The sequence below is a fragment of the Alosa alosa genome, chromosome 5, assembly GCF_017589495.1.
Source record: "Alosa alosa isolate M-15738 ecotype Scorff River chromosome 5, AALO_Geno_1.1, whole genome shotgun sequence".
NCBI classification, from domain to species: Eukaryota; Metazoa; Chordata; class Actinopteri; order Clupeiformes; family Clupeidae; genus Alosa; species Alosa alosa.
Genome location: NC_063193.1, coordinates 5,307,758 through 5,333,201, shown reverse-complemented (window position 1 = coordinate 5,333,201; position 25,444 = coordinate 5,307,758). Strand labels below are relative to the sequence as shown.

Sequence of the window (25,444 nt, the reverse complement as noted above, 5' to 3'; positions counted from 1 at the left end):
GCATTGGAATCCTGTACAGTAAGTACTGCATGCAAATCTAGTTTTGATTTTGCGTCAAATCGTGGCTATGGTGGTGCAGTCACTTCTTTTGAAAAAAAAAGAAAAAAGTGCTATGTATGTTGTAACATTGACTCATTTTTTTTTTTTTAGCAGGAGTTTAGTATGTGAATGTGTGTGTTTATGTGTTTACTGCGTGTATTGAAGAATTGCCCCTGTAACAAACAGACTTGATTATGAGCCCGGATAAATCATGTGTTTAGCAACGTATGCCTTAAGGACAAGGATGAAAAGGGCCAACAGGCAAGCTGATGAAGACTGGAAGACTGAGCTTTTCAGATAAAAAGATGCAACACTTGCCACATTTCTCAGCATCATTTAATGTAACTCAGTTACTCAAACCAGCAAAAATACAAATATAGCATTTCATGATTACAGTTTTACTTTATTGCCCATACATACACACACTATACAGTCTCTCTGACAGTGATCCCAGGGACAACACCATCACATTTCATGTTTTTAGTCCTTGGGAATTATAAACCAGTCCTGTGATCCTATGGCAAACGCTTCAGATGATTGTCTCGATCATCCCTTGATTTACAAATTACAACAAGAATAAATCAAAATGTTTACATACAACCAGTTAACAGAAAACAACAATAACAACAACATACAACAACTTACATTGACAGTTAAACAAATGGAGTGACTGGATTATCCTTCTGATTTCAGAAGCATTTCCAGGTTAACAGGAGTTGTGGTGCTGCAGGATAATTGCTCCTGAATACAACAAAGTTCTGGGGAGTTTGTTCCTACCCCACTCTTGATCTGATCGCAGGAGAGACTAAAGTGACTATACAAACAGTCTGACAGGACACTCTGTAAAAGAACTGCAGGCATGACGAACACACCAAGACAAGAAAGACTGTTGTGTGTCTGTGGTTTTGTTCATTTGTCCATGAGACTACTAGAGGTTTTCTACCATAAAGGCACCATGCGCATGTGGGTGACTCAGGCAGAAGGGACAGAGACAAAAACTGAAAGAGAAAAATGTAATTGACACCGTCAATGTTGTTGTCAGCAGCAGCAGTGGAAATCCATGTCAACTCAAGGTCAAAGGTTAAGGCTTCTGTCTTGAGTCTCCCGTTTTAAGGCAACCTAAAAAGAGAGAGAGAGAGATGTTATATATGTGTGTGTGTGTGTGTGTGTGTGTGTATATGTGCTGTGCACAAGGGGGTGTTAGTGGAATATATGGGCTTGTGATATGCCTGTGTTGTGTGTATGCTTGTGAGGCTCTGTACAGACAGTGACAACCGATTTCCCTTGACACTAAAGGATATATGGTCTTTTTGGCCCCCACCAGCTACTTCAATGCAGCGCTGCCTGGAAGGTGCTAGGGTTAGGCTAGGCAGGGCTGCCTTAAAGTCGACGGTGGGGGCCAAAAGACCATCAAGCGCAGTGAAGACTCTCTCTCTCTCTAGCTGTCTATCTATCTGAATATATGAACACTACTGTCTTATAAACTGACAAACTGTCTATATCATGCATGAGATAAGCAAAGAAGAAGAAAAAAAATAATTTGAACTAGACAAGAGTAAAATGATATCTTAACGGGGGTTTCATATAGGGCAAGACCCTCTCCAAAACATACACACACACCCAGACAAGCTTACCTGCTTTTGAGACTTAACCGTCATTTTCATACTGACTCAAACGCTTCTTAGACTTGAGCTCTTTCAGCCACTGGGGTGAAGCCTCCTCCCTGAAGACATGAATACATGAACGAACACACACACACACACACACACACACACAATTTTCAGTTAATACACAGGCTTCTGGTTACACATTAGCCATTATGCCCTGAAACACTACATTTAGTTTGAATTCCAAAGCACTATATGGCCCAAATGTCCCCATTCACACGCAATTCTTTTTAAAAGTCTTTTTTAAGCACCTCCAGTTAAGTGCATTTGAGTTACACACATTCACCTATTGGCATTTCTGTCACACCGTCAGTGTGGAAGTCGAAATCAAGGCAGCATTATGCAAAGAGGCATTTCAATTGGCTATTTAAATAGAACCAAACTGATCCAAAACCACATTCATTTTGGCTGTTGAAACGTGGAACATGGACTTTTCATTAACCTTATGAATGTCATTTAAATCCACAAAGAACATAAATTTGTCTTTGATTTTGAAAATGTAAGCAAGGTGAACTGCATATCGAACAACCTACAATAAAATGATGTTTCATCACATAAACAAATAATTAATTTAACCAGATTTCACTTCAGCCTGGAGGTTTGTTTATAAAGACGTGCTTGAGGAGTGTAGATTCATGATTTAAAATTTCACTTTTGAGAAAGAACGTTTCAAAGACTTAGCTTATGATCACTGTATAGACTAGTATTAAATAAAGCAAAGAAAAAGAAGAACACATGGTAATTGACGTTAGCTATGCACATCATTTCTGTTGCGAGGGAGGCAGACGTCAGATTAACTAGAAATATGAAAGCAGCTTCGCATAACATAAATTTATCTCTTCAATGCTCACAAAACTGACACCTGCAGTTTATAAGACAGTATGAGAGACTGACATAACAATACCAGGCACCATAAGAGACTATCAAAGAGAGGATATGAATTCCAGTATAGGACGATGACCGTTTGAGAATATGAACGATTATTGCGGCTTGACAGTAGTGCAGGCGTCTGCACAAGTATATGGATGACTTAGGTAAAGTTGGAATAAAATGGATAGATTTGAATGAAGTGTGACTTCACGTTAAGTTGAAACTGATGCTGCATTGTTGGTAAGCTCCAATATCCAAAGGAGGTGAGAAACCTAGCAGCAACCCTCTATAAGCTCTTTTCCATCATTGAGTGATATCTCTGAGTTTTACTGAAATTGAGCAAATTATTTGTTCTCAAGGTCATGTGAATCTAACGTTTATTTTTTCTGTTTAATGATGTATCCTCATACCTAAAGTAACTATGGGAAATAGGCCACCTTGTGACGCTGTAATGGGGAATAAAAAGATAATGCCAATTTTCGGCACGTTAAGCACCAATTTTGATACTGAAATGTAACATTTTGTAAAGTTGTTTGACCATGTAGGGCCCTATCATGACAGTCTAAAGCGCATCGTCACTAGTCAAAAGCTTATTCAAATTTAGTAGGATGTCCAGTCCACATTGGGAGTGTTTTCCTTATCAAACCTTTCGGTATTTTGACAGTCAATGGCACATTTGAAGGAGTCTGCTTGCGAGACCGTATGTAACAGTCAGTCCACTAAACCATGCTTTACTAAAACCTAGCATAGCCTTTTCGCATTTTCACTCGTCTATTATTTGAACTCATTGGCAAAGTGAAACTAACTTCACCATGGTGTCAGTCAACGACAAGGCAGTTATACTGTACGCAGTAAGTTACTTTCACTATTGACTGACAATGGATTACCATTGAAAACAAAGGCTGGAAAAAGCAACACTTGAACACCCTAATATTTTTCGAATGACTGAATAAAACAATGTTTATCCTGCAGAGGAGTTGCTTATATCTCGTGATGGTGTGTTTTCAGCTGTGATCTCGCCTAATCACTTTTAGCCGTCATTACCAATTTGCAAATGCATTGTGAGATGTATTTCGTAATATCTTTATTCTAATTATGTTTTCCATTGTAGCTTAATTGTAGCCTGGGTGTTCCCATGCTGCCTTGCGCGCAATTTGATTCAGATTGAGAACAGGGGGGAAAGCAAGACGATGATGAGCTATGCACAGACGCATTTGATAGACATCCGTGGCACCCAATAAACGGATCCGGGCATTTTTTTCAAATACGAGAAAATGAACGTTTGGTTCCCAGACCACGTCTCATTGAGAAGTTGTGGTGCTAGCCAGGCTAGCCTAATTGTGTAATTTCTAATGTTTTGCATGGATGTGCGCTGGTGCGCGTTCATGGAGGATAGAAGGATGGTGCATTGTGCACCCACCAATATGACTGCGCTCTTAAAATAATATATAAACAACCCGCCATAGACTTCTGACCAGGTTTCTCTTGGTCAGTGGCGTAATGCATTTTAGGTGGTGCACAACAGCGTTTTTTAGACAATGCGCTAGGCCACTCCCTAGGTTGTTAATTACTACACCCCTGGGGCATTGTTTAAAAATTAGACGTGCAAAATAAGAAAATAAACTTTGCGCCGGGTGGAAAACGAGTTTTACTCCATGCACCAGGGTGCAAAATAGGGGCTGTAATCTACATGTAGTTAGAACCAGAGTTAAGAGTAAGAGTTGCTTGCAGAGAGAAACTCGCAGATTTTGGAGTAGCTCGTCCCAAAGCCCGTAACCTTCATGGCAAGTAAATAGACTTAAGTTAAGAGCAGAATGCGCGCAGGGTGAAAAAGTGTTTAGTTGTGCGTTTTCTGTACTTATGTGTGTGTGTGTGTGTGTGTGTGTGTGTGTGTGTGTATGTATGTATGTATGTATGTGTGTGTGTGTGTGTGTGTGTGTGTGTGTATATGTATAGAGGGTTTACCCATTCTCTTTGCCTGCAGTGGGAGGGGGGAGGACTCGAGAGGCACGCGGCAGGAAGGGTGACTTTGGGGAGCGAGAGAGCTGAGATGGAGACGGAGCAACAGCGCCCTCTGGTGGGCCGTCAGAGTCACCTCTCTTCTTCAGCTGGGCCTGAGAACACAGCATGACGCATTATAAGAACCATCACTGATCCACATCACACACAGTCATGAGAGATGTGACTGCTAACTTAATGAATAATGAAACAATTGGTAACACTTTACGATAAGTGTACATGAATTATCATGATTTCATGCATGAATTAATTCATGTTTTTTGTATTACTTCATTCCTTCATCTCATGAATCATCAGGAATTGACATGAGTCATTTGTGACCTCATACATGAACAGCACATCACCTAAAGCATTGGGTACAGTGGGCACATCATTATGAATTATGATTTATTAAGCATGATCATGATTATTTATTTTTCTGCCAAAAATGTGGTCATCACTGCTCAAATTCTGATTTGAACACAACTTTGCAGTTCTCTAAAACACATGTCATTATTCACCAATTTAGTTGAGGGGTCACAGGTATGATGAACTCATGAGAAATTAACCTTAAATTCATGTAATCATGATAATCATGCTTAAGAAATCATAAATCATAATAATGTACCCATCGTACCTGATGCCTTAGTTGAGGTGTTGTTCATGCAGGAGGTCATGAATAAGCGACTATGAACTCATGTCAACTCCTGATTATTCATAAGATATAAAGGAATGAAGTAATGCGGAAATCATGAATTAATTCATGAATGAGTTCATGATAATTCATGTACCCTTACCGTAAAGTGTTACCAAATAATTGAATTGAATTGGCTGATATGGATGAAAATTTAATTGACTGACATGGATGAAAAAATTAGGAATTAGATTCACTGGATGATAATAATGGATAAATAATTACATTACCTTGATGTTGTTTTGATGTGGAATGAATACATTAATGAGTAACTAGAAAAGCATTTCCTGAAGGAAATACAGTGCATGAAAATGCAAAAATATGATGTAAAATATCATACAGAGTAAAAACAAACTATATTGGTTGCTAGGTAGATGAGGTTTAATATAGTTGGAATGACTGAACAGTTAAATAAGTGGATAGTTTAAATGGTTAAATTATTTAGGTAGATAGTTGACGATAACGGACACTTGGAATGGCTCTAATGTTTGCTAGCAGTTATGCTAACTATGTTAACAAAGATAATAATGTTAACCAAGTATGCTAACTAGCATGCTAACAATGTTAAAATGTTAAGTATGCTAACCATGTGACTTAGCTAACTTAGCTAATCATTTTAGCAGTTTTGCTAAAATGCTAACTAGCATCTTAACATGCTAGCATGCTAACTTTGCTAACCATGTGACTTAGCTAATCATTATAAGTAGTTTTGCTAAAAATGCTAACTAGCATGCTAACATGCTAGCATGCTAACTTTACTAACCATGTGACTTAGCTAACTTAGCTAATCATTATAAGTAGTTTTGCTAAAAATGCTAACTAGCATCTTAACATGCTAACTATGCTAACCATGTGACTTAGCTAACTTAGCTAATCATTTTTAGCAGTTTTGCTAAAAATCTTAACTAAAGCATCTTAACATGCTAACTATGCTAACCATGTGACTTAGCTAACTTAACTAATCATTTTAGCAGTTTTGCTAAAAATGCTTACTAGCTAACGTGCTAACATGCTAACCATGTTACTTAGCTAACTTAGCTAACTAGCTACAGTGGGTAGGAGTCATAGTTGATGACAAGTAACAGTTACAATGGCTGAACAGTTAAAAAGTTCAGTAGTTTAAAAGCGTTAAATTGTTTAACAGTGAAATATTGTAGTGAGGACTTTTATTTTGAAACAGTTTTGGCAGAGGAAGCAGTTGAACAGGATGTGTAGTCTTAATAGGGCCAGTTTGTATGCTTAAAGCCTGAGACTGGCAGTTGGTCCAGGTGGCCCGAACACCTGCCATAGGATTCTAATTGCTTAACGGCTCTATTGTGATGTCATCAGCCCATGTTAAGTCTATGGGGAAATTTTGACTAGTTTTTAATTAATAGTTTAAAAGTATAAAAGTTACAAAGTTGAAAAAATACAAAGCCCACATGTCCTAAGTAAGACCTAAAAGTAACATAGTTTGAATGAAGTTTCTAGGTTACACGGTTTAAGCTGCATTAACTGCGTTAGAAAGAAGAAGAATAAGAAGAAGAAGAAGAAGAAGAAGAAGAAGAACTAGAAAAGCATTTCCTGAAGGAAATACAGTGCATGAAAATGCAAAAATATGATGTAAAATATCATACAGAGTAAAAACAAACTATATTGGTTGCTAGGTAGATGAGGTTTAATATAGTTGGAATGACTGAACAGTTAAATAAGTGGATAGTTTAAATGGTTAAATTATTTAGGTAGATAGTTGACGATAACTGACACTTGGAATGGCTCTAATGTTTGCTAGCAGTTATGCTAACTATGTTAACAAAGATAATAATGTTAACCAAGTATGCTAACTAGCATGCTAACAATGTTAAAATGCTTAAGTATGCTAACCATGTGACTTAGCTAACTTAGCTAATCATTTTTAGCAGTTTTGCTAAAAATGCTAACTAGTATGCTAACATTAACTTTTTAACCATGTGACTTAGCTAACTTAGCTAATCATTATAAGTAGTTTTGCTAAAAATGCTAATTAGCATGCTTGCATGCTAACATGCTAACTTTACTAACCATGTGACTTAGCTAACTTAGCTAATCATTATAAGTAGTTTTGCTAAAAATCTTGTAGCATCTTAACATCTTGCATGCTAACTATCTTAACCATGTGACTTAGCTAATTTTGCTAATCATTTTTAGCAGTTTTGCTAAAATGCTAACTAGTGCGGCTTTTTTTGTAACATGCTAGCATGCTAACTATCTTAACCATGTTACTTAGCTAACTTAGCTAACTAGCTACAGTGGGTAGGAGTCATAGTTGATGACAAGTAACAGTTACAATGGCTGAACAGTTAAAAAAGTTCAGTAGTTTAAAGCGTTAAATTGTTTAACAGTGAAATATTGTAGTGAGGACTTTTATTTTGAAACAGTTTTTGGCAGAGGAAGCAGTTGAACAGGATGTGTAGTCTTAATAGGGCCAGTTTGTATGCTTAAAGCCTGAGACTGGCAGTTGGTCCAGGTGGCCCGAACACCTGCCATAGGATTCTAATTGCTTAACGGCTCTATTGTGATGTCATCAGCCCATGTTAAGTCTATGGGGAAATTTTGACTAGTTTTTAATTAATAGTTTAAAAAGTATAAAAGTTACAAAGTTGAAAAATACAAAGCCCACATGTCCTAAGTAAGACCTACGTAACATAGTTTGAATGAAGTTTCTAGGTTACACGGTTTAAGCTGCATTAACTGCGTTAGAAGAAGAAGAATAAGAAGAAGAAGAAGAAGAAGAAGAAGAAGAAGAAAAAGCCTTGGAATAACAGTACAGTGCATTTTCATGCACTGTAATTAAATAACTGACAATAACAAATACACGCTGATATGAGTTGATGAATGAATAATAAGTCATTTGATTCATTGTCACTCATGCTTTGATGAATGAATGAATGAATGAACAAACATGCCCAGCAGTGTCCTCACCTTGAGGGCAGAGGGGTCCATGCCTGGGAACAGGGCCACTCTCTGGGGCTGAGAGGAAGAGGAGGAGGAAGAGGGGGCGCCTCGGAGTTTCTCCTCAGAGTCAGAATCCTCCTGCTCACGCGGCTCAACCTTCTCGTCTGCAGGGAGGGGGAGGGGTGGAGGTGAGTGGGAGATGGGGAGGGGGGTATGCTTACTTGTGTACAAGCAACAACTGCCTGAGTTGTGTGTATCCCATGTATGTCTGTATGTGTGTGTTTGGGTGTTTGTGTATATAACTGTATGTGCATGTGTGTCTCTGTGTCTGTATGTGTGTGTTTGGGTGTTTGTGTATATAACTGTATGTGCATGTGTGTCTCTGTGTCTGTATGTGCATGCTTGGGTGTTTGTCTGTCCATTTCTATATACAGTAGGTGCATGTGCGTGCCTGTGGAAACTCTACTGTTCCTCCGGCAGGACCAACAGTGGGGGGTGTGTGTCTGCGTGTGTGTGTGTGTGTTTTCTGCAGGTTTCATCATGTTACATTTAAGGACTATTAAGACCTTTGTAAGACCATTATGAGTTAAATTCAAGTATGAAAAGTTTAAGGAAAATCCCAAGAACCCATGGAGACCATAGTGTGTGTGTGAGAGCATGGGTGTACCTATGGTGTCTCTGTACTGGTTCTCTGACAGACAGCTGTGTGTGTACGTACATGCATGTGTGTGGGTGTACATACTTTTTTTTATTATTTACTTTTTGATTTAGCAGATGCTTTTATCCAAAGTGACAAATATATCATTGGCCCCGGAGCAACTTTGGGTTAAGTGTCTTGCTCAAGGGCACAATGGTGGAAGCCGGTAATTGAACCCACAACTTTTCAGCCTAAGTGTAGCCCAGCTCCTTGGTCACTACACTACCACGTACCTGTGGTATCTTTGTACTGATTTTCTGGAAGGACAGACAGCAGTGCGCTGTGGCGGGCGGCTCTAGAGGGAGGGGCTCTCCTGTTGCGTTTCTTACTCAGCTGCACTCTGGAACGCAGGGCGCTGGAGTCCAGCAGAGACATGGACGACTGCACGCACACACACACACACACACACACACACACACACACACACACACGTTACATGTCTACCCTTTTAAACAGCATACATTCATGGCCGTAAAGTGATGTAACACATTGTTACATACAATTGTTACTTACATACAGGCTTATACATTTCTTAATGTGCTTGCGACAATACACAATGGAAAGGGAGGAGACAGCCTAGTTTCAGTGACATTGTAAATAATCGTGATGTCGTGGTGGAGGTATCAGCTATAAATGGACAATTTATTGTCTTATATCCACTAATTACACACTGCTGTTGTGATGAAGAGGATAGGTCACTCTGTTAGCAAACAGAGTTTGGGACAAACCTCAGGGAAGGAGAGGGGCTCTGCAGGCTCCTCTGGGGAGGGGGTGGAGCCATCTGGAGTGTCTGTGGGCGTAGACTGTTCCCCTGGAGTGTGTGGCGGTGTGGGTTTCCGTGGTGATGGAGTGAGGATGCCGTCTGAGGATGGGGTGGCTGGAGTAAGGCTGAGGAGACCAAAGAGGAAGAGGACACACTTCAGACATCTCTCTTGTGTGCGTGTGTGTGTGTGTGTGTGTGTGTGTGTGTGTGTTCTGAGAAGGTTCAATTTCCACCATTCAATACATCATTTACAATTCTAAAATGGTTAGTTCCGGTCCTTAATTATGATTGGCTAAATCACATTCGATGCCATGATGTAAAACCCAGCACAATCCTTCACGTTCACCGCATTTCATTCTATAATACTGTGCTACCACAAATTGAAACAAGCGTTACAGAGTTGCTGCGTCTCAACGTTGCTTGGCAACCATTCTGATAGAAGAAATATATTTCCTAGCAGAAGAATGATAATCTGAATCGATCAATTTCTCATTGCTGTGCTGTTATTTTATGAAATCTTGTCAGGTAGTCCTTAGGTTCCAGTGATTTTAGAATAGCTAAGAGGGGTTTTAGGTACTCGGCTACACGTTGTGCCTAACAATGGCCCTTAGATTTTCTAAAATCACTGGAACCAGCACAGCCTCTCGGGGCTAATTGCTTAATTCCATAATAAAACCAGATAAGTGCAGTAGAATGCCATTGAGCTATTGGTGTAATTCTGGCTGCAACCACAGGGTGTCATCCCAGGCCAGTGGAAGGGATTGGAGGGATCGATCACTGGAAGAATCACTGATGACTTGATGACTATGTGTATTTGTGCATCACACAATACATATTCTACACAGATAAACCCATGCAGTTACAGAGCCAGAGACACCGAGCCAGACCAAGAAAGCAGCCAGACTAACAGATACCCTGTCTGAATTCTGGAGCATTATGGCTGCCGTGCATCAGCCAGGTGGTGGTTAGTGAGGTTCCTCCTTCCCTGTGAAGCACTTTGAGTGTTGAGAAAAGTGCTACTGTATATACATGTAACATGTTGTTGCTGTTATAGAGATCCTGCCAGTTCTGCAGCTATTTCCCCTTGCTCACTCTCACTCTCACTGTACACCATGATGTCCCTGCCCTGCCCTTTGGCTGATGGTGGTGCGCAGCACTCTGTCAGAGGTCAGTGTTGGACAGAGCCATCCTTCAGGGCAAACACACACACACACACACACATTGATCCCTTCAGGGGTTGAGTTTCAGAGATGGTTCTCTATGTCTGGTCTCCGAGAGTGAGTCAGTATCACCCAGAGTCTTCAGCAGTTTGTGTGTGTGTGTGTGTGTGTGTGTGTGTGTGTGTGTGTGTGTGTGTGTGTGTGTGTGTGTGTGTGTACACATATGCCTACAATTTGTTGTAAGGTGGTGCTTTCGCCAGGCTGACAAAAGGCTGACACAGTTTACATCAACATCCTCTCTTAAGGGAATGGATGTGTGAGCAAGTTGAATCACCAGAAATAACTGATCGGGCATTTTTGCTACAGTTACAAAATTAAATATAATCTGGGGAAGGGAGGCAAGCAATGGATGGATGTGTGTGTGTGTGTGTGTGTGTGTGTGTGTGTGTGTGTGTGTGTGTGTGTGTGGGGTAGGGGTGGAAGAGAGAGAGAGAGAGAGAAAGAAAGAAAGAGAGCGAGAGGAGGGGGGGTCTACTGTAAATGGCTGAGAAGGAGCTGGGCTTAGTGTTGAGCACCTGTCGTCCGTGCGCAGTCCCGTCTCCCAGGTGCCGTACTGGCTGTCTGTCTCCTGCACCAGGGTGTCGGTGTCCTTTGGCTCCTGCTCACCGCTCACACACTGCTTCAGCTGCTCCTGCAGGGACACACAGAGGGGAGGAGAGAGATCAACACTGGGTTAAACGGTAGGGAAGGAGGGAGGGAGAAAGAAAGGGGGAGAGAGAGAGAGAGAGAGAGAGAGAGATCAACACTGGGTTAATCAACAGGGAAATAGATAGATAGAGAGAGATAGACAGATAGATAGACAGATATATACAGTAGATAGATAGCTAGATAGATAGATAGATAGATAGATAGATAGATAGATAGATAGATAGATAGATAGATGTGTTTAGGGCAGCGTTTCTCAAACTGGGGCGCGAACTAACGTGAAAAACAGCCTAGGCCCAGGTAGCACCCGATGCGCAATTGACGCACTGTGTTATTCATAGGGAAGTGCTCGTGTCAAGGCAACTTAGTTTGTCCCGACCTGAATGAGATTTTGAACGAGGTTGTGTGAGTGGTGAATTTCATCAAGACCCGGCCCTTAAAAGCGCGTCTATTCTCCGCACTTTGCGAGGAGATGGGAGCTGACCAAAAGGCTGTACTGTTTCACATCGAGGCAAAATGGCTTTCCCGAGGTAAAGTGCTGTCGCGCGTGTTTGAGCTCCGAGTCGCCTCTTCTTGGAGGAAGAGCGTATGTTTGAATCTGCAAGCACTAATGAACATTTCTTGACGAAGCTGGCCTATCTTAGCGATATATTTGGAAAGCTCAATGAGTTAAATCTCCAGTTACAAGGCAAAGACAAGCACCTACCTTACAGATAAGATTACTGCATTCACCAAAAAACTTGAGGTAGGCTATGGGACTAGCGCCTCGATCGTGACAGTTTTATGCCTTTGAGAATCTGAATGAAATTGCTGAAACGTCTGATTCGGGAGCCACTCTTGTGATTCCATGTAGGCCTACATCACATCCCTGCAAAGTTTATTTCAAAAATATTTCCCAACCAGCAGTGCTCCGTATGACTGGATTATGGATCCATTTAATGCAGCATGTTGGTATTTCATTGAATATATTGTAGCCTACAATGCTGTAAAATATTGGCCTATGCTTCCTAATATGTTGCTGGAAAACAGAAATATGTGTGTTTAATTTACAATGGCACATTATGTATTTATTTATTATTATATCTGCAGCACCAGCTGATTTTAACTCTGCTGAAGAGGATATATTTAGAACTTGTCATTATTTCAATAAATTTGACAATTTTAAGCTTGACCTACCACTTTCTTAGAGCGATGAGGGACAGGTGGGGCTCGAAAATGCCCCCTTGATCAAAGTGGGTAATGAAAGAAAAAGTTTGAGAACCACTGGTTTAGGGTGTACAGTTTGGTTTCATAACCAGATGTTTCCATGGCCAAGAATATTCATAAGTCATGTTTTATTTTATTGTGCATTTCAAGTAATACATTTGCAGTTGTGTTGTTTTTTTTTAGAACAAAAACAAATCAAATAAACCCAACTGCTTTTCCACTGATATTACCTGGAACACAAATATATAGTAATGGAACAGCTATAATTCAGCACTTTTGCAAACTTGGGTTGGAAAGTGAGGTAGTAATGGGGGTGGGGGTGGGGCAGAAGAACACTGGGTTTATCAAGTGTAGAGGCCGCTGGCAAAACACTTGAGGAAATAAGATGCAACATAATACTGTTAACGGTGCAAGATACTGAATGGTATAGGTAGGAGCTGGGTTAGCATGCAGTGGCCTGGAAAGTCAGGTTCAATTCCCAGCTGCCACAGCTGTGCCCCTGAGCAGGGCACTTAACCCCGATTTGCTCACAGGAGCCTGGCCCTGCAATTAATTGGCGTATGTAAAAGTGTTACAAATAAATTAAGATAATTGTAGCACCACTTCTAGCCAGTAGGTGGAGGTAGACGTAAATGTTGGGAAATAATTTGTAATTCAAGATGCTTGACTCATTACAGATGACATCACGGCGTCACACCTCCTCAACCCTCTCTCTCTTTCTCTCTTTCACACACGCACACACATGCACACGCATACGCACACAACATACTCAAGAGGGAAACAGGCAAATAACACCATCTTGTCTACCACAGAGCCACTCAACAGAACTTGACTGATACAGTCTCACAACTGACTTACAATCGCAGCCAACTTTCTGTGTTTGAATCTCCCTCCAAACGCCTACCCATCACTCTCTCACTCACAGGCATAAACAATCACACAAAACAGTCAAGAGTAAGAATGCTCAAGACCTAAATTACTGAACAGCTAAAAACTGTAAATGCAGTAAAAGCAGGTATTTTGTGTGTGTGTGTGTGTGTGTGTGTGTGTGCCTGCGTGTCCGAGAGAGAGAGAAAGACACTGGGGGTGGGTGCTGAACTGTCTGTCGCTGGTCAGCTGTAAAAAAAGAAGGTAATGTGATCATCTCAGCTCATGGAGGGAGCATCACAAAAACAGAGAATAGGAGTGTTATGTGTGTGTCAGGGAGAGGGGAAAGACTGGTGTGTGTGTGTGTGTGTGTGTGTGTGTGTGTTTTCAACCGTGTCGCTTTTAATGAGGGCAGTACAGAGGGTGCAGTGTCCTGTACATGTGTACACACACACACACACACACACACACACACACACACACACACACACACACACACACACACACACGCGTACACACACGTATGGAGCTAAATTTGTCTCAATAATATTTGTATATGCGCAGAGGGGGGATCCACAAATATTTCTTGATTTGCATGTGTGTTTTGATATCTACAAATAAAAAAAATCATATTTGTAACTCGTATATTGATTTTTACAAATATAGATATAGCATTTGTAAATAAAATGTGATTTGTAAAACCGAAAATTTCATTTGTGAAATGTGATTCTGCATTTGTGGATCACCAGCACCCGCATTCTTCGCTTTCCAAAGTTACGTGTTTTTGAGACGTTCTTCACATGAAAGTCACACAAATCCACACGTAAATAGGCCTACTTTAATTCACCGGCACACAGAAATCGCAATCCAGTAGATGGCGACATCCACAAATATTTCTTGATTTGCATTCGTGTTTTGACATCCACAAATAAAAAAAAATCATATTTGTAACTTGTAAATTGGTTTTAACATTAATACTAATGCTAATATTTAATTCAACAAACAGCCTGACTGTCTAAGGGGCCGTTTATACGAGGACGATTGCGAAGGAAGACGACAAAATATTTTATCATAAGTGCCTTTCGTTTACAAAGCTTTTACCGCCATCGGGCTTGAAGACGAAAAATCGGAAGACTCCTTCCAGAGTGTAGAGTTTTGAAGACGAATTCGGTTGTGTCTCCGCCTAAACGGCTAAACCAAAGATCCTTGATTACCTCTCTGGCTAAACTGTCAAATTAGAATGTCTGCGCCAAGTGGACGCACGGGGTTCTATCACACCACCACCCAGCGGTCTGGAATGCATATCCAATCGAATATCACATACTCTTGCGTCTTCATATAAAGATTTCCCCCTGAGAATGCTCGTCTAAACGCGAATAAAAAAATGAAGACGAGACGCCACTTCTGCGTCTTCTCTTTTCATCGTCACCGTATAAACGTAGCCTTATTCTCTTAATAAGACTACACATCATTTTCATGCACTGTAATAATCAGAAGAAAAAGCCTTGGAAGAACAGTACAGTGCATTTTCATGCACTGTAATAAGAAGAAGCCTAGGAAGAACAGTACAGTGCATTTTCATGCACTGTAATAAGGTTGAGATTTCACTCAAGTGCCTGATGTTCATAACTCTGTTCTAGAATCTTTGGTTTTAACACACTGCCTCGGTTGCTAGGTAACTATAAACAAACTCAAAGATTGTAATTCTTGATTTCGCTTGCAAACTGACGGTTTTATTCGTTTACTAAACAAAGATTATGGAAATTAAACACCACTTTTCCATCAAAAAGCTTGTTGTAAAAGGCATAACTTGTTAGATTTAAGAACTAGGTTCGCTAGCTCTGTGCGTTATGAGCAAAGAATCTTTGGTTATGAGTCCCATAGAACAACACTGCCATCTACTGGATTAGAAAGTGTCAGCAGGCTACTTGTGGATCTGGGTGGCTTCTGTGCGCAAAGTTTGTCTCAAAATAATGATCCACAAATGCTGATCCACAAATGCGAAAACGAAAACTGTGTGTGCTGGTGATCCACAAATGCAAAATTAGATTTCACAAAGGCAATTTTCAGTTTTACAAATGCCATTTAATTTACAAATACACATCTACAATTGTGAAAACCAATTTACAAGTTACAAATATGATTTTTTTATTTGTAGATGTCAAAACACGAATGTAAGTCAAGAAATATTTGTGGATGTCGCCATCTACTGGATTGCGATTTCTGTGTGTCGGTGAATTAAAGTAGGCCTATTTACGTGTGGATTTGCGTGACTTTCATGTGAAGAACGTCTCAAAAACACGTAACTTTGGAAAGTGAAGAATGCGTGTGCTGGTGATCCACAAATGCAGAATCACATTTCACAAATAAAATTTTCGGTTTTACAAATCGCATTTTATTTACAAATGCACATCTACATTTGTAAAAATCAATATACGAGTTACAAATATGATTTTTTTATTTGTAGATATCAAAACACACATGCAAATCAAGAAATATTTGTGGATCCCCCTCTGCGCATATACAAATATTATTGAGACAAATTTAGCTCCATACACATGCACACACACAGGCCAAATATGCACATAGACTGAAGGTGAGGTCAGACTCCCATTGCCTTGGGGCTTATATCGACGGTATTCGGGCGTAGCCACCTTGCCGAACAATGTACCATTCTTTATACCAAGGCTCAGTGCCCTATTAAAAACAAATAAAAACAGCCTTATCATAGCAGGGGGGACTGCTTGCTCAAGCACTGCCAATCTCTTGTCAAGTGCTCTACAGACCTTTTCCATAAAAGAATGAGGAAAGTATAGTGTGTGTGAGAGTGAGAGAGAAAGAGAGAGTGAGAGAGAGAGAGAACAAATATCAGCTCACTCCATCCGTTCCTCGTCCGTCAGGGACAGGAAGGGTGCGCCAGGGGGAAATGACTGAACAATGGACGGATGAAAGGAAGGGAGGAGAGAGGGAGGGAGGGAGAGAGAGAAGGAGGGAGGGTGTCGGAAGAAACCAGGGTTCTGACACATCAATACACCGTCAAACTGCTTACGATGGGTCTGTGCAATTTTCAGTGTGAAGGTGTGTGTGTGTGTGTATGTGTGTCTGTCTGTAGAGAGACAGAAAGGCAAAGCTTTTTCCCCCACAGGATCTACACTTTCACATCGGCTGGGAAGAGCTCTTCTATTCCTCTCTAACCTCAACACAAACCCATGAGCAAGAGAGATGGAAAATAGACACGGGTGGGGGGTGGTGGGGAAAAAAAAGAAGAGTTGAGGGAATACGATCACATTTTCTGTGGTAAGATTGCTTATGCAACTAAATGGCAGCAATGCTCACTGAGGTGAAGCGCAGTGCAGAAAACAGGCCTGAAGTGCCATCTGACGGCCTTACAGCATCTCTCTCTCCAGCTCTGTGATGTTCTGCTCCCCCTGTTAAAACATTTAGGATCTGAGGACCTGCCAAAAATAAGGACACAAAACAACTTCATCCCAAAATGTGTAGATGCACACGCACACAGGCCTACCCACTCCCCTTAGCCCATCAATATTTAATTTCCAGCTAACTGATATGGCCAACTCTCTCCTCTTCCCCTCAACACAGTTAAAGGTTTTGTGCTCATAATCCCTCATATAACAACTAAAGTACTAAAGTAATAAAATGTACTTATGTACTAATGAAACGTATAAAACAATGCTCATGGTAATGGCACTGGGACTTGAGATGCTGGCCCAAGGGCAGTTTGCACTGTGCGTGGTGTCTTCTCAAACACTTACAGGCTAAAGCTAAAAACACCATTTTGCTGGGCAGTTCTGACTTCCTGCCACAGGACTGATTGGTGGATATGTCTCTGATGTCACCTGGGAGGAGACAGGAGTTCTGATACGAGATGTCATCTACGGAGTTAGCACAGAGGTTAAGGGAAAAGTGAAGGAGGTCAACATGGCTAGGGTTCCTCCTGTACTGATGATATGGCAAGGCAATGGCAAAACTGAAAACACCTATACATACTGTAGACACCTACAAGGTGAAAGTGTACTAGCCTATTGTAAGGGATGCAGATTTCTGCAGTTTCAGACCACTCCATGTAAATTGTGTTATTGTCTGCACATAAGTCACACACACACACTTTGATTCTGATACTCGCACACATTCATATACAGCACACACACACACACACACACACACACACGCAACATGAATGATGATGAATGATGAAATATACATGCATACATTCACAGGTACAGAGTCACTTACACACAGTTTGGAGCCTCCTACACTCTCATGCGTGGAGGACACCAGCAGTGTATCAAGGGCCATTTTTAGACCTATCTGGGGCAAGTTCCTCCCACCCACAGTGAAGGCTAAGAACACAGTCAACATAAGGGAAAGTGCACATGCGCACACACACACACACACACACACAACATGATACAAATAATTAAAAACAAACGGCTATATCATTATGAGAACACAAAGTCAGTATAGAGGACTGTCCTACTGTAGTCTAGTCCAGAAGCCAAGCTTAACTGTTATTCTATTCTATGTACCGGTAAATAGTAGCCTACTTATTGCTGCTCTAACTATATCCTTGTGGCAGTGTACCGTTATTTTACCTTTATTTTACTTTATTGGCTAACAAATGTCAGCTAAAGGACTAAATGCAAACGTAAATTGCAACACAATTTATCACACTACCACAAAACCATTCGACTACTATACCTATGCTAACAATTTAACAAAAGTTATGTATGTGAGTATCGTGACTGAAAACAACTTGCACAAATAATGTTCAATATTACAAACATTCTCCACACTTCAACGGGTAAAGATCTGTCCATCTACAAATGATCCTACGGTTACAAATAGCTTACAAATACAAATATATTTCATAGTTGCATATCAATGCTAAACTATCCTACAGTTACAAATCCTGGCTATTCAATAATAAATGTCTTAAAGGGGTTTCAAAAATACTGGTAGCTGTCAGGAAATATTTGTAACTGTACAATACATTTGTTTGTCTACAACCTTCACCAACTACTGCAGGCTACAGAGGTCTCACGGTAAATCACACAGGTAATCTACAAGCCTGGAGTGAACAAATCAAGTTTGATGGACAAACCAAATGCACACCATCAAGCAAACAAACAGGAAACATAGGCTATTGTCTACGTACACACATACACACACAGTAATGCAATTTCCTGTGATACAATTATATTTTACATCCTGAACACCAACTGAGCAAGACACGGTCAGCTGATAGGTGATATATTTCTGGGGGCGATGCATGACTCACAGAAAGTCACTCTGACTCTAAATAGAGCAGCTGAGGAGAGCCCAAGGCCAATCTTTACCCTCACTATATCAAATTACACCCTATTGCAATTGTTAAGCTTTCTCTGCCACCATACAAAATTGATGATGTCATCAATATGCTATAAACTACAAAGTGACACCATCCACTGCGATGAAGAAATAATAAGTGGCAATAATGTAGAGAAGACATCTCTAGAATTTGAGATACTGGGAAAGACTCCTCAACTCCTCTCCTGGATGTTCGATATTCTTCAGCGGATATGAGTAAGGCCAGCAGAATTCAGCATTTTAAAGATCACTCCAATCACAACCACTGGATTCTTGTCACGAGATGGTTGGGGGTTACTCTACTGTGCATCGTTTAAGAGCAAAGAGGCGCCAAGGCATTACCAGGCATGGATCCTGGCGGATTTATGCCGCCGGGCACCATCAGGGATGAGGAATGACTGGGTGATGAAGGCATGGAAAGAGAGGGGAAGAGAGGGAGGGGGTGAGCGAGCGAGCGAGAGCGCGAAGGGGGTGGGGGAGTGTGGGGTGGGGTGGGGTATAGAGGGAGACGATGAAGAGAGATGGGATCTTCAGGCGGAGATGTGGCGAGCAGCTCCACTCATGCATGCAGGCTAGGAGAATAGGGAAAGGGGCTCCGAGTAGGAGCGCAAGTGGAGAGAAAGTATAAAAACAGAGGATAAAGAGATGGAACGACAGAAAGAAAGGAGAGAAAGTGGGTGAGCACATGAGAGGAGAGGATAGAGAGTGAGAAGACAGAGATGGATAGATTGGTAAAATGGAGAGAATGATGATAGAAAATGAGAGAGAGAGATGAATCCTGTGGGTTGCACAGAGTGACCAAGAGCAAGCTAAGTCTTTAGGCTAATCAGATCACCAGGACGTGTGTGTGTGTGTGTGTGTGTGTGTGTGTGTGTGTGTGTGTGTGTGTGTGTGTGTGTGTGTGTGTATGCAGCTAGTGGCCATGTACTCACCAGAGGCCAACAGAAACCGAACCCTGCAATCAGAGGCTTCCATTCAGCCACACTGATTACCAGCAGATACATTACCAGCAAGCCCTTAAACTCTTAAACATATGGCACTCCATTATGCTCACAGACAAAGCAAAACACACACACACACACACAAATGTGAGGCTTCTCTTTCTCACTTAAACAACACTCACACACACTCTATACAATTTCCTCTTCTTAGGCAAACACAAGCATGCATGTGCATACACACACACACCTTCCCATCGGGGGATGAGAGTTTTGACATTTTTAACATATGGTGCCGTGTTGCTTTGGGCAAGAGCAACTCTGTGCTGAGCGTTACAGATCACAGGTGCATAGTGAACACACACACGTCACGTCCAGCTAAACCAGACTAACCTCTCTATCTGTCCCATTCACTAAAAATACAAATGCACACTCCGCAGGCAGACACGCACGAACGCACGCACGCACGCAGCTTCCCATGTAGTGAATAATCTGTCAACCTTCACCTGGTCCCACGTTTTGGCAAGTAGCCGTGTAATAAGCGGGATAATGTATAGAACGCCGCTGCGCGTTGGGGTCTGGTTCGCCCTGTCGGGACTTATTTTCCCAATTATGACCTGCGTTCTATACATTATCCCTTACATATTCTGTCATGGTAAAGGCAAAGAGATTTATTTGGCTTTAGTGTTAAGAGAATAAAATTCTAGAAGAAAAAAAGAAAATGAGGAATAATGGACAGATAACAGATCACAACAGGAAGTCTGAGTTGAGAAGAGAATGCAGGAGAAATAAAGCCTTTCAAAACAAGACGGAAAACATGACCACTCTGATAAACATAGTGCTGTACATCAAAGGTTTGGCAACATGCCGTCTCATCCTAATAGAGTGGGGAAATCAACTGGATGTGTAGTTTTTAAGTGTTAGCATTTTAACACCTGGTTCTCCAGGAGAAAAAAACCCCTATGGAAAGTGTTTTTTGCAAAAATAATCATCTGCAATAAACAACCGCAGTAGAAAACCTAGGCATTCGGTTTGGTGAGTTATATTCGGTAATTCGTGATGAACTGTCGTCTTGTAAAAATAACAATGTTTCTACCAAAATGCTAAAGCAAACATTAGGTGGACCAAACGGAGGTCCACACGGACTCTTAACTATAGGGAGCGGTATTTCTGTGATTTCCTGAAACCACATTCATGTTCTCATAGGGATTATTTCTCAGGAAAAGGAACATGCAAAATCGCTAATTCAGAACAAACAAAAATGCAAAATGATGGCGTGATTGGCTATAGAGGGTGTCATTCACCCACTGAAAAGGGGGAAAGGTGGTGGTTATGGTTAGAAGACAAAGGCACATAGGACTGTGTGATGGTGAGAAAGTGCTCGGTGAGATTTGCTTACAGAGGTGGGTGTGGCCGGAGAGTTGGGGCGTCTCCGTAGCGACAGGCGCTGGCTGCGTAGCGAGAGCCTCCGGAAGGACTCTCGGCTGCGTGAGGCCAGGCTGCGAAGAGACGCCGCCCGTTTGAATCCGCTGCCTTCGTCGACTCCTCCTCCACCTCCTCCTCCTCCTCCCCGCTCAACATTACTCGAAACGAAGCTCAGAGCCCCTTGAAGGGAGCGGCGAACGTTCCCCATCCACCCAGTCACCTGGGATTGGGCAACTGTCAGCTTGTCGCCAAAGTACTCCATTGCTGGTGAGTGGGAAGTTTTTAAGACAGGAACCACAGGTTCAGGTCTGAGTCTGCTGCCAACAACTACAAGAGGTCCTGAGCTTTTTGCAAACACTGAAACAGGTTTTGTTTTGTTTGCCTCTAGGACTGGCTATTGTTCTACAGGGAACCCATGTGCTTGAAGGTACTTGACAGAAAAGAGAGAGGAAAGAAGCCAATGTCTATATCCTTTCCAGAGCTTCAGATCCAAATCTGAGTAAGTTCTTATAGTTCTCTAGATGAAGTATGAAGTTCTCATAGTTCCCTAGCGTATTAAAGAATTACACTGAGATTCTTCCTCGTAAAAACAAAGGTCCTCTGGTTCCATCCAAGTCCTTCAGTAAATAGTGTATGGTGTGATCCAACCTAATTCAACTGAACTCGCCCCCATGGGTAGCTGGTGACCTGGTTGGAGGTTGCTGTTAAAACGGTCCCAAGCGGCGGCGGTCTCGCTCTCTTGGTCTGTGCATGCGAGGAACACTTTTTCTGGTGGAGCTGAATGCTACGGGTCAGAAGTAGGTCGAGGAGTTTTTTTTCCTGATTACACACACACACACACTTTCTCAAACACATTCGCTACAGCACACACAGAAAGCCTAAAGATCGAAGACCAGTCAGCTGGCTTCTAGCTGAGTCAACCTCAATCGCTTGTGACGGTCTCGCTGGCTGGCAACTTACTCTAGCGAAAGCTTCCTTGAGTGACGGGCGAGCTCTCCGCGTTTCAAAAGTTGCTCTACTGAGGAGTTAAAAGACATGGTGCATTGCAGACCAACGGTCACTAACGATCATTAGCATTCCCACTGATCACATCCTCTGTGGCTTTCTGGTTCAGCTCTAATGCAATTCTGTGTGATGATCACCACCATCATCTCCAATATCCCAGCTAATCCATGTTTTCTGACAGTCAGGCAACTCGAGGTCCGCAAGCTATCTGTACCAAAGCCCTTGCCATCATGATCTTTCCACAAGGAGTCTCCGCTGAAGTATCAGTTTCTAAATGTCAGGCACACCCTCTGACTCATCAAAGAGTGTGCTCACTCCATTTCGGCTCCAAGCAAGCAGCAGTCGCATCCCTCACAGTGCGATTTTGTAAGGTAATATGCCTACTGTTGGAGATTGGTGACCGTGCTTCCAGCTGCCATGGATTCACTCTGCAGTCTGGCCACCTTGACTGAAACTGCGCTGCTTAAAGTTACCGCATCAACGCAACAGCTAGCAGAACTCGTTTGGCCACACACTCGGTCTCAGGCTCTGCATAAATACACACATTAATGTCAAAGTGACAGATGTGGCATTTTGTTTTTCGTGCCACGTAATAAGAGGGCAAGCCAGACCCCTGCAGAAGGCAGGGCGACCACACCTGTGTGATTGGAGTTTGTTTTTGTTTTTTTAAAGTCTGTGTGCAGATTCTCCTCACACACAATGAATGGGAAGGGTTGACATGTGTGAACACTAACAACACATATACACAGAAGCTCAGAAACAAGAAATGCAAAATACACAGAACAATGGCATTTATAAGACTCTGTTCTCCTCCTACATTGACAAATGCAGCTGACAGTCCCAAACACGTGCCCTCCCTCACATAGACATACCTTGTGTCGCTCATACATGTGCGCACACACACACACACACACTTGAGAAGTCTCTTCTCCAAACAACCAGCTCTATATCCCTATAGTCCCTCTTAAATCTTCCTCCGTCACGCTCAGATTCTCCCCAAAACTCCTCGATCCTGTGGTGGTTATATCCCTTAACGAGACTGAGACGCAGCCGGCTTCCCCCGACGAGCTCTTTCTCTACTGGGGCAAACTCAGCGGGGAGGAAGCCCCATTGCTCCGCAGGCGCTGGTGCTACTGCCGATGCCCACGCTCCGTTTCTCCTTCCTGCTCTGTATGCAGTGCCTCTTCTGCTTGGTGCATTAGGGGAGCACTCCGCGAATGAACATCATATGAGACTGGAGCAGAGGAGGAGGTCAAAATGCCCTTCGGATGCTCCACTCACCCTCTCTCTCTTTCCTTCCTTCCTTCACTCCCTCTCTATCTCTCTCCCTCTCTCTCTTGCAGGTGCTAGCAGGTGGAGGATGAATGCGTCAGCGAATCTGCTCTCGGAGCACAGTGCTAGAGGACTTGCGCTCAAGGAGAAAACAGAGGAGAGGGAGGTAACTGTGAGAGAGAGAGAGAGAGAGAGAGAGAGAGAGAGAGTGAGTGTGAGTAAGTGAGAGTAAGAGAGAGAAGGAGGGTTGAGGGAAGCCGGTGATTTGCGACAGGGAGGGAGGCGGGTGATGGTGGCAGTGCAGTGCCTGTTCCTGCATGCGGACGATCGGAGCGAGGCAGGAGACAGGGGGAGAGGTGGGGTTGTTATGTAATCCCGCCTGTGATCCCATATCTCTGGGACCGCACAGGGGAACTTGGGGACAAAGGGAACAGATGGACAACATAAAAGGGGAAATGAACAACAAGGCAGGGGAATTGGAAAAACAAGAAAAAGGAAAAAGAAAGCTAGTGTTTACAATGACTGTGTGTGTGTGTGTGTGTGTGTGTGTATGCCTTAGGCAGACACGTTTCCTCTACACATCAACACCATCCACGCCACAAACTGGACGATTAGAAGTGCTTATTCATAAGTAAAACCGATTGGCTCATCCTTTCACAGCTTTGTGTGCTGTCGCCCCCTGGTGACCTACTATGAAAGTTCAGTTACTGATCTTTACAACGTCACAAAATTCCTAATATCCTAAATCCAAGAAAAAAACAAACACCAAATAAGAAGCCATATATTTCAAAATGAATCTTCTTCAAGAGACGTTTATTGTCATTGATCATCTAGTAGAAAAGTCAGGTGAAATAAAGTGATACCTTGAAGATCACTAACACTAAAACACAATTTGTTAAAAGACACTCATGTGATCAACAAATTATATTATCTTTGCAGGTACAAAAGCAGCTGCAACTAACAAACCTCTATTGTTTCTTATAAATAAGCTCAGTTCTAGCACAAGCACCACTAGTTCTGCAAGGTTTGTTTCAGTGGTTAGCTGTGTTTTGTCGTAATGATCAACTTTTTTTTCCAACACGTATTCAGGCTGAATCAACAATGCATACCCACTACATGTGCATGTGCACACAGTAAAACTCAGTGTGTGAGCTCCCGCCGCCCCCAACACCCACCCACCCCCACACCCACACCCACCCACACACACACAGTTAAATGGCCTGTATTAGCTCAAACAGGAAACTGAGGGTGGACTTCTATTTCAGATAATGACAACAGGATGGCAGATCACAAGGTGTGCAATCACGCTCTTACACACTCACAAAAAACACATACTGTACTACACACAACACACACACACACCTTACAGAGGAAGTACAGAGAGCAGTAAAGTATAACACACAAATTTAACTTTCCTCCAATGCTTCATATAAGATAAGAGATTTAGGCTAACCGTGTTGACTTTGGAGACACTGACTGGATTAGTTAGTACATTGCTGACCTCCAGTGAGTTACAGCTGCTCTTCAGGTAAGTAATGTACTGCATGTACAGTAATCACTTGATTTTGCATAGCTCGGCCATTCAACTTTTCCCATTCAATGCACAATTTGCACATTCCAACAAGAAATCCTGACTGGAACCTGGATATTTATGAACTTTTATTAATGTCCATACAAATCTGATTCCTTACAGGCGGGTGGATTAAATCTCGATTAACATAGGTATAATGTACAGTAATTATAGTTGATGATTAACAGTTTATCCAAATTTGTTGCATTTCTATTTACTTGTTTATGTTAATGTTGCCATGACTACCTTGTGTTTGGATCTCACAGCTGTGAAGAAAGTCTTCCCCTG

The 25,444-nt window shown here is 42.0% G+C and overlaps 1 protein-coding gene across 4 annotated transcripts in view; it reads right to left on the bottom strand.

Moving 5' to 3' along the window:
• Positions 1-357: 357 nt before the first annotated feature.
• Positions 358-25,444, bottom strand: part of si:ch73-138n13.1 — a 52,112-nt gene continuing 27,025 nt past the window's right edge. For all 4 annotated transcript variants that reach the window (XM_048242637.1, XM_048242638.1, XM_048242639.1 and 1 more), the window contains 7 exons: positions 11,377-11,492; positions 9,607-9,766; positions 9,112-9,259; positions 8,209-8,345; positions 4,542-4,690; positions 1,674-1,762; positions 358-1,158 (listed from right to left, as the gene is read on the bottom strand). In XM_048242637.1, the coding sequence (XP_048098594.1) occupies positions 1,687-1,762; positions 4,542-4,690; positions 8,209-8,345; positions 9,112-9,259; positions 9,607-9,766; positions 11,377-11,492 (786 nt within the window). In that variant the 3' untranslated portion in view covers positions 358-1,158; positions 1,674-1,686. The remainder of the gene's footprint in view (positions 1,159-1,673; positions 1,763-4,541; positions 4,691-8,208; positions 8,346-9,111; positions 9,260-9,606; positions 9,767-11,376; positions 11,493-25,444) is intronic.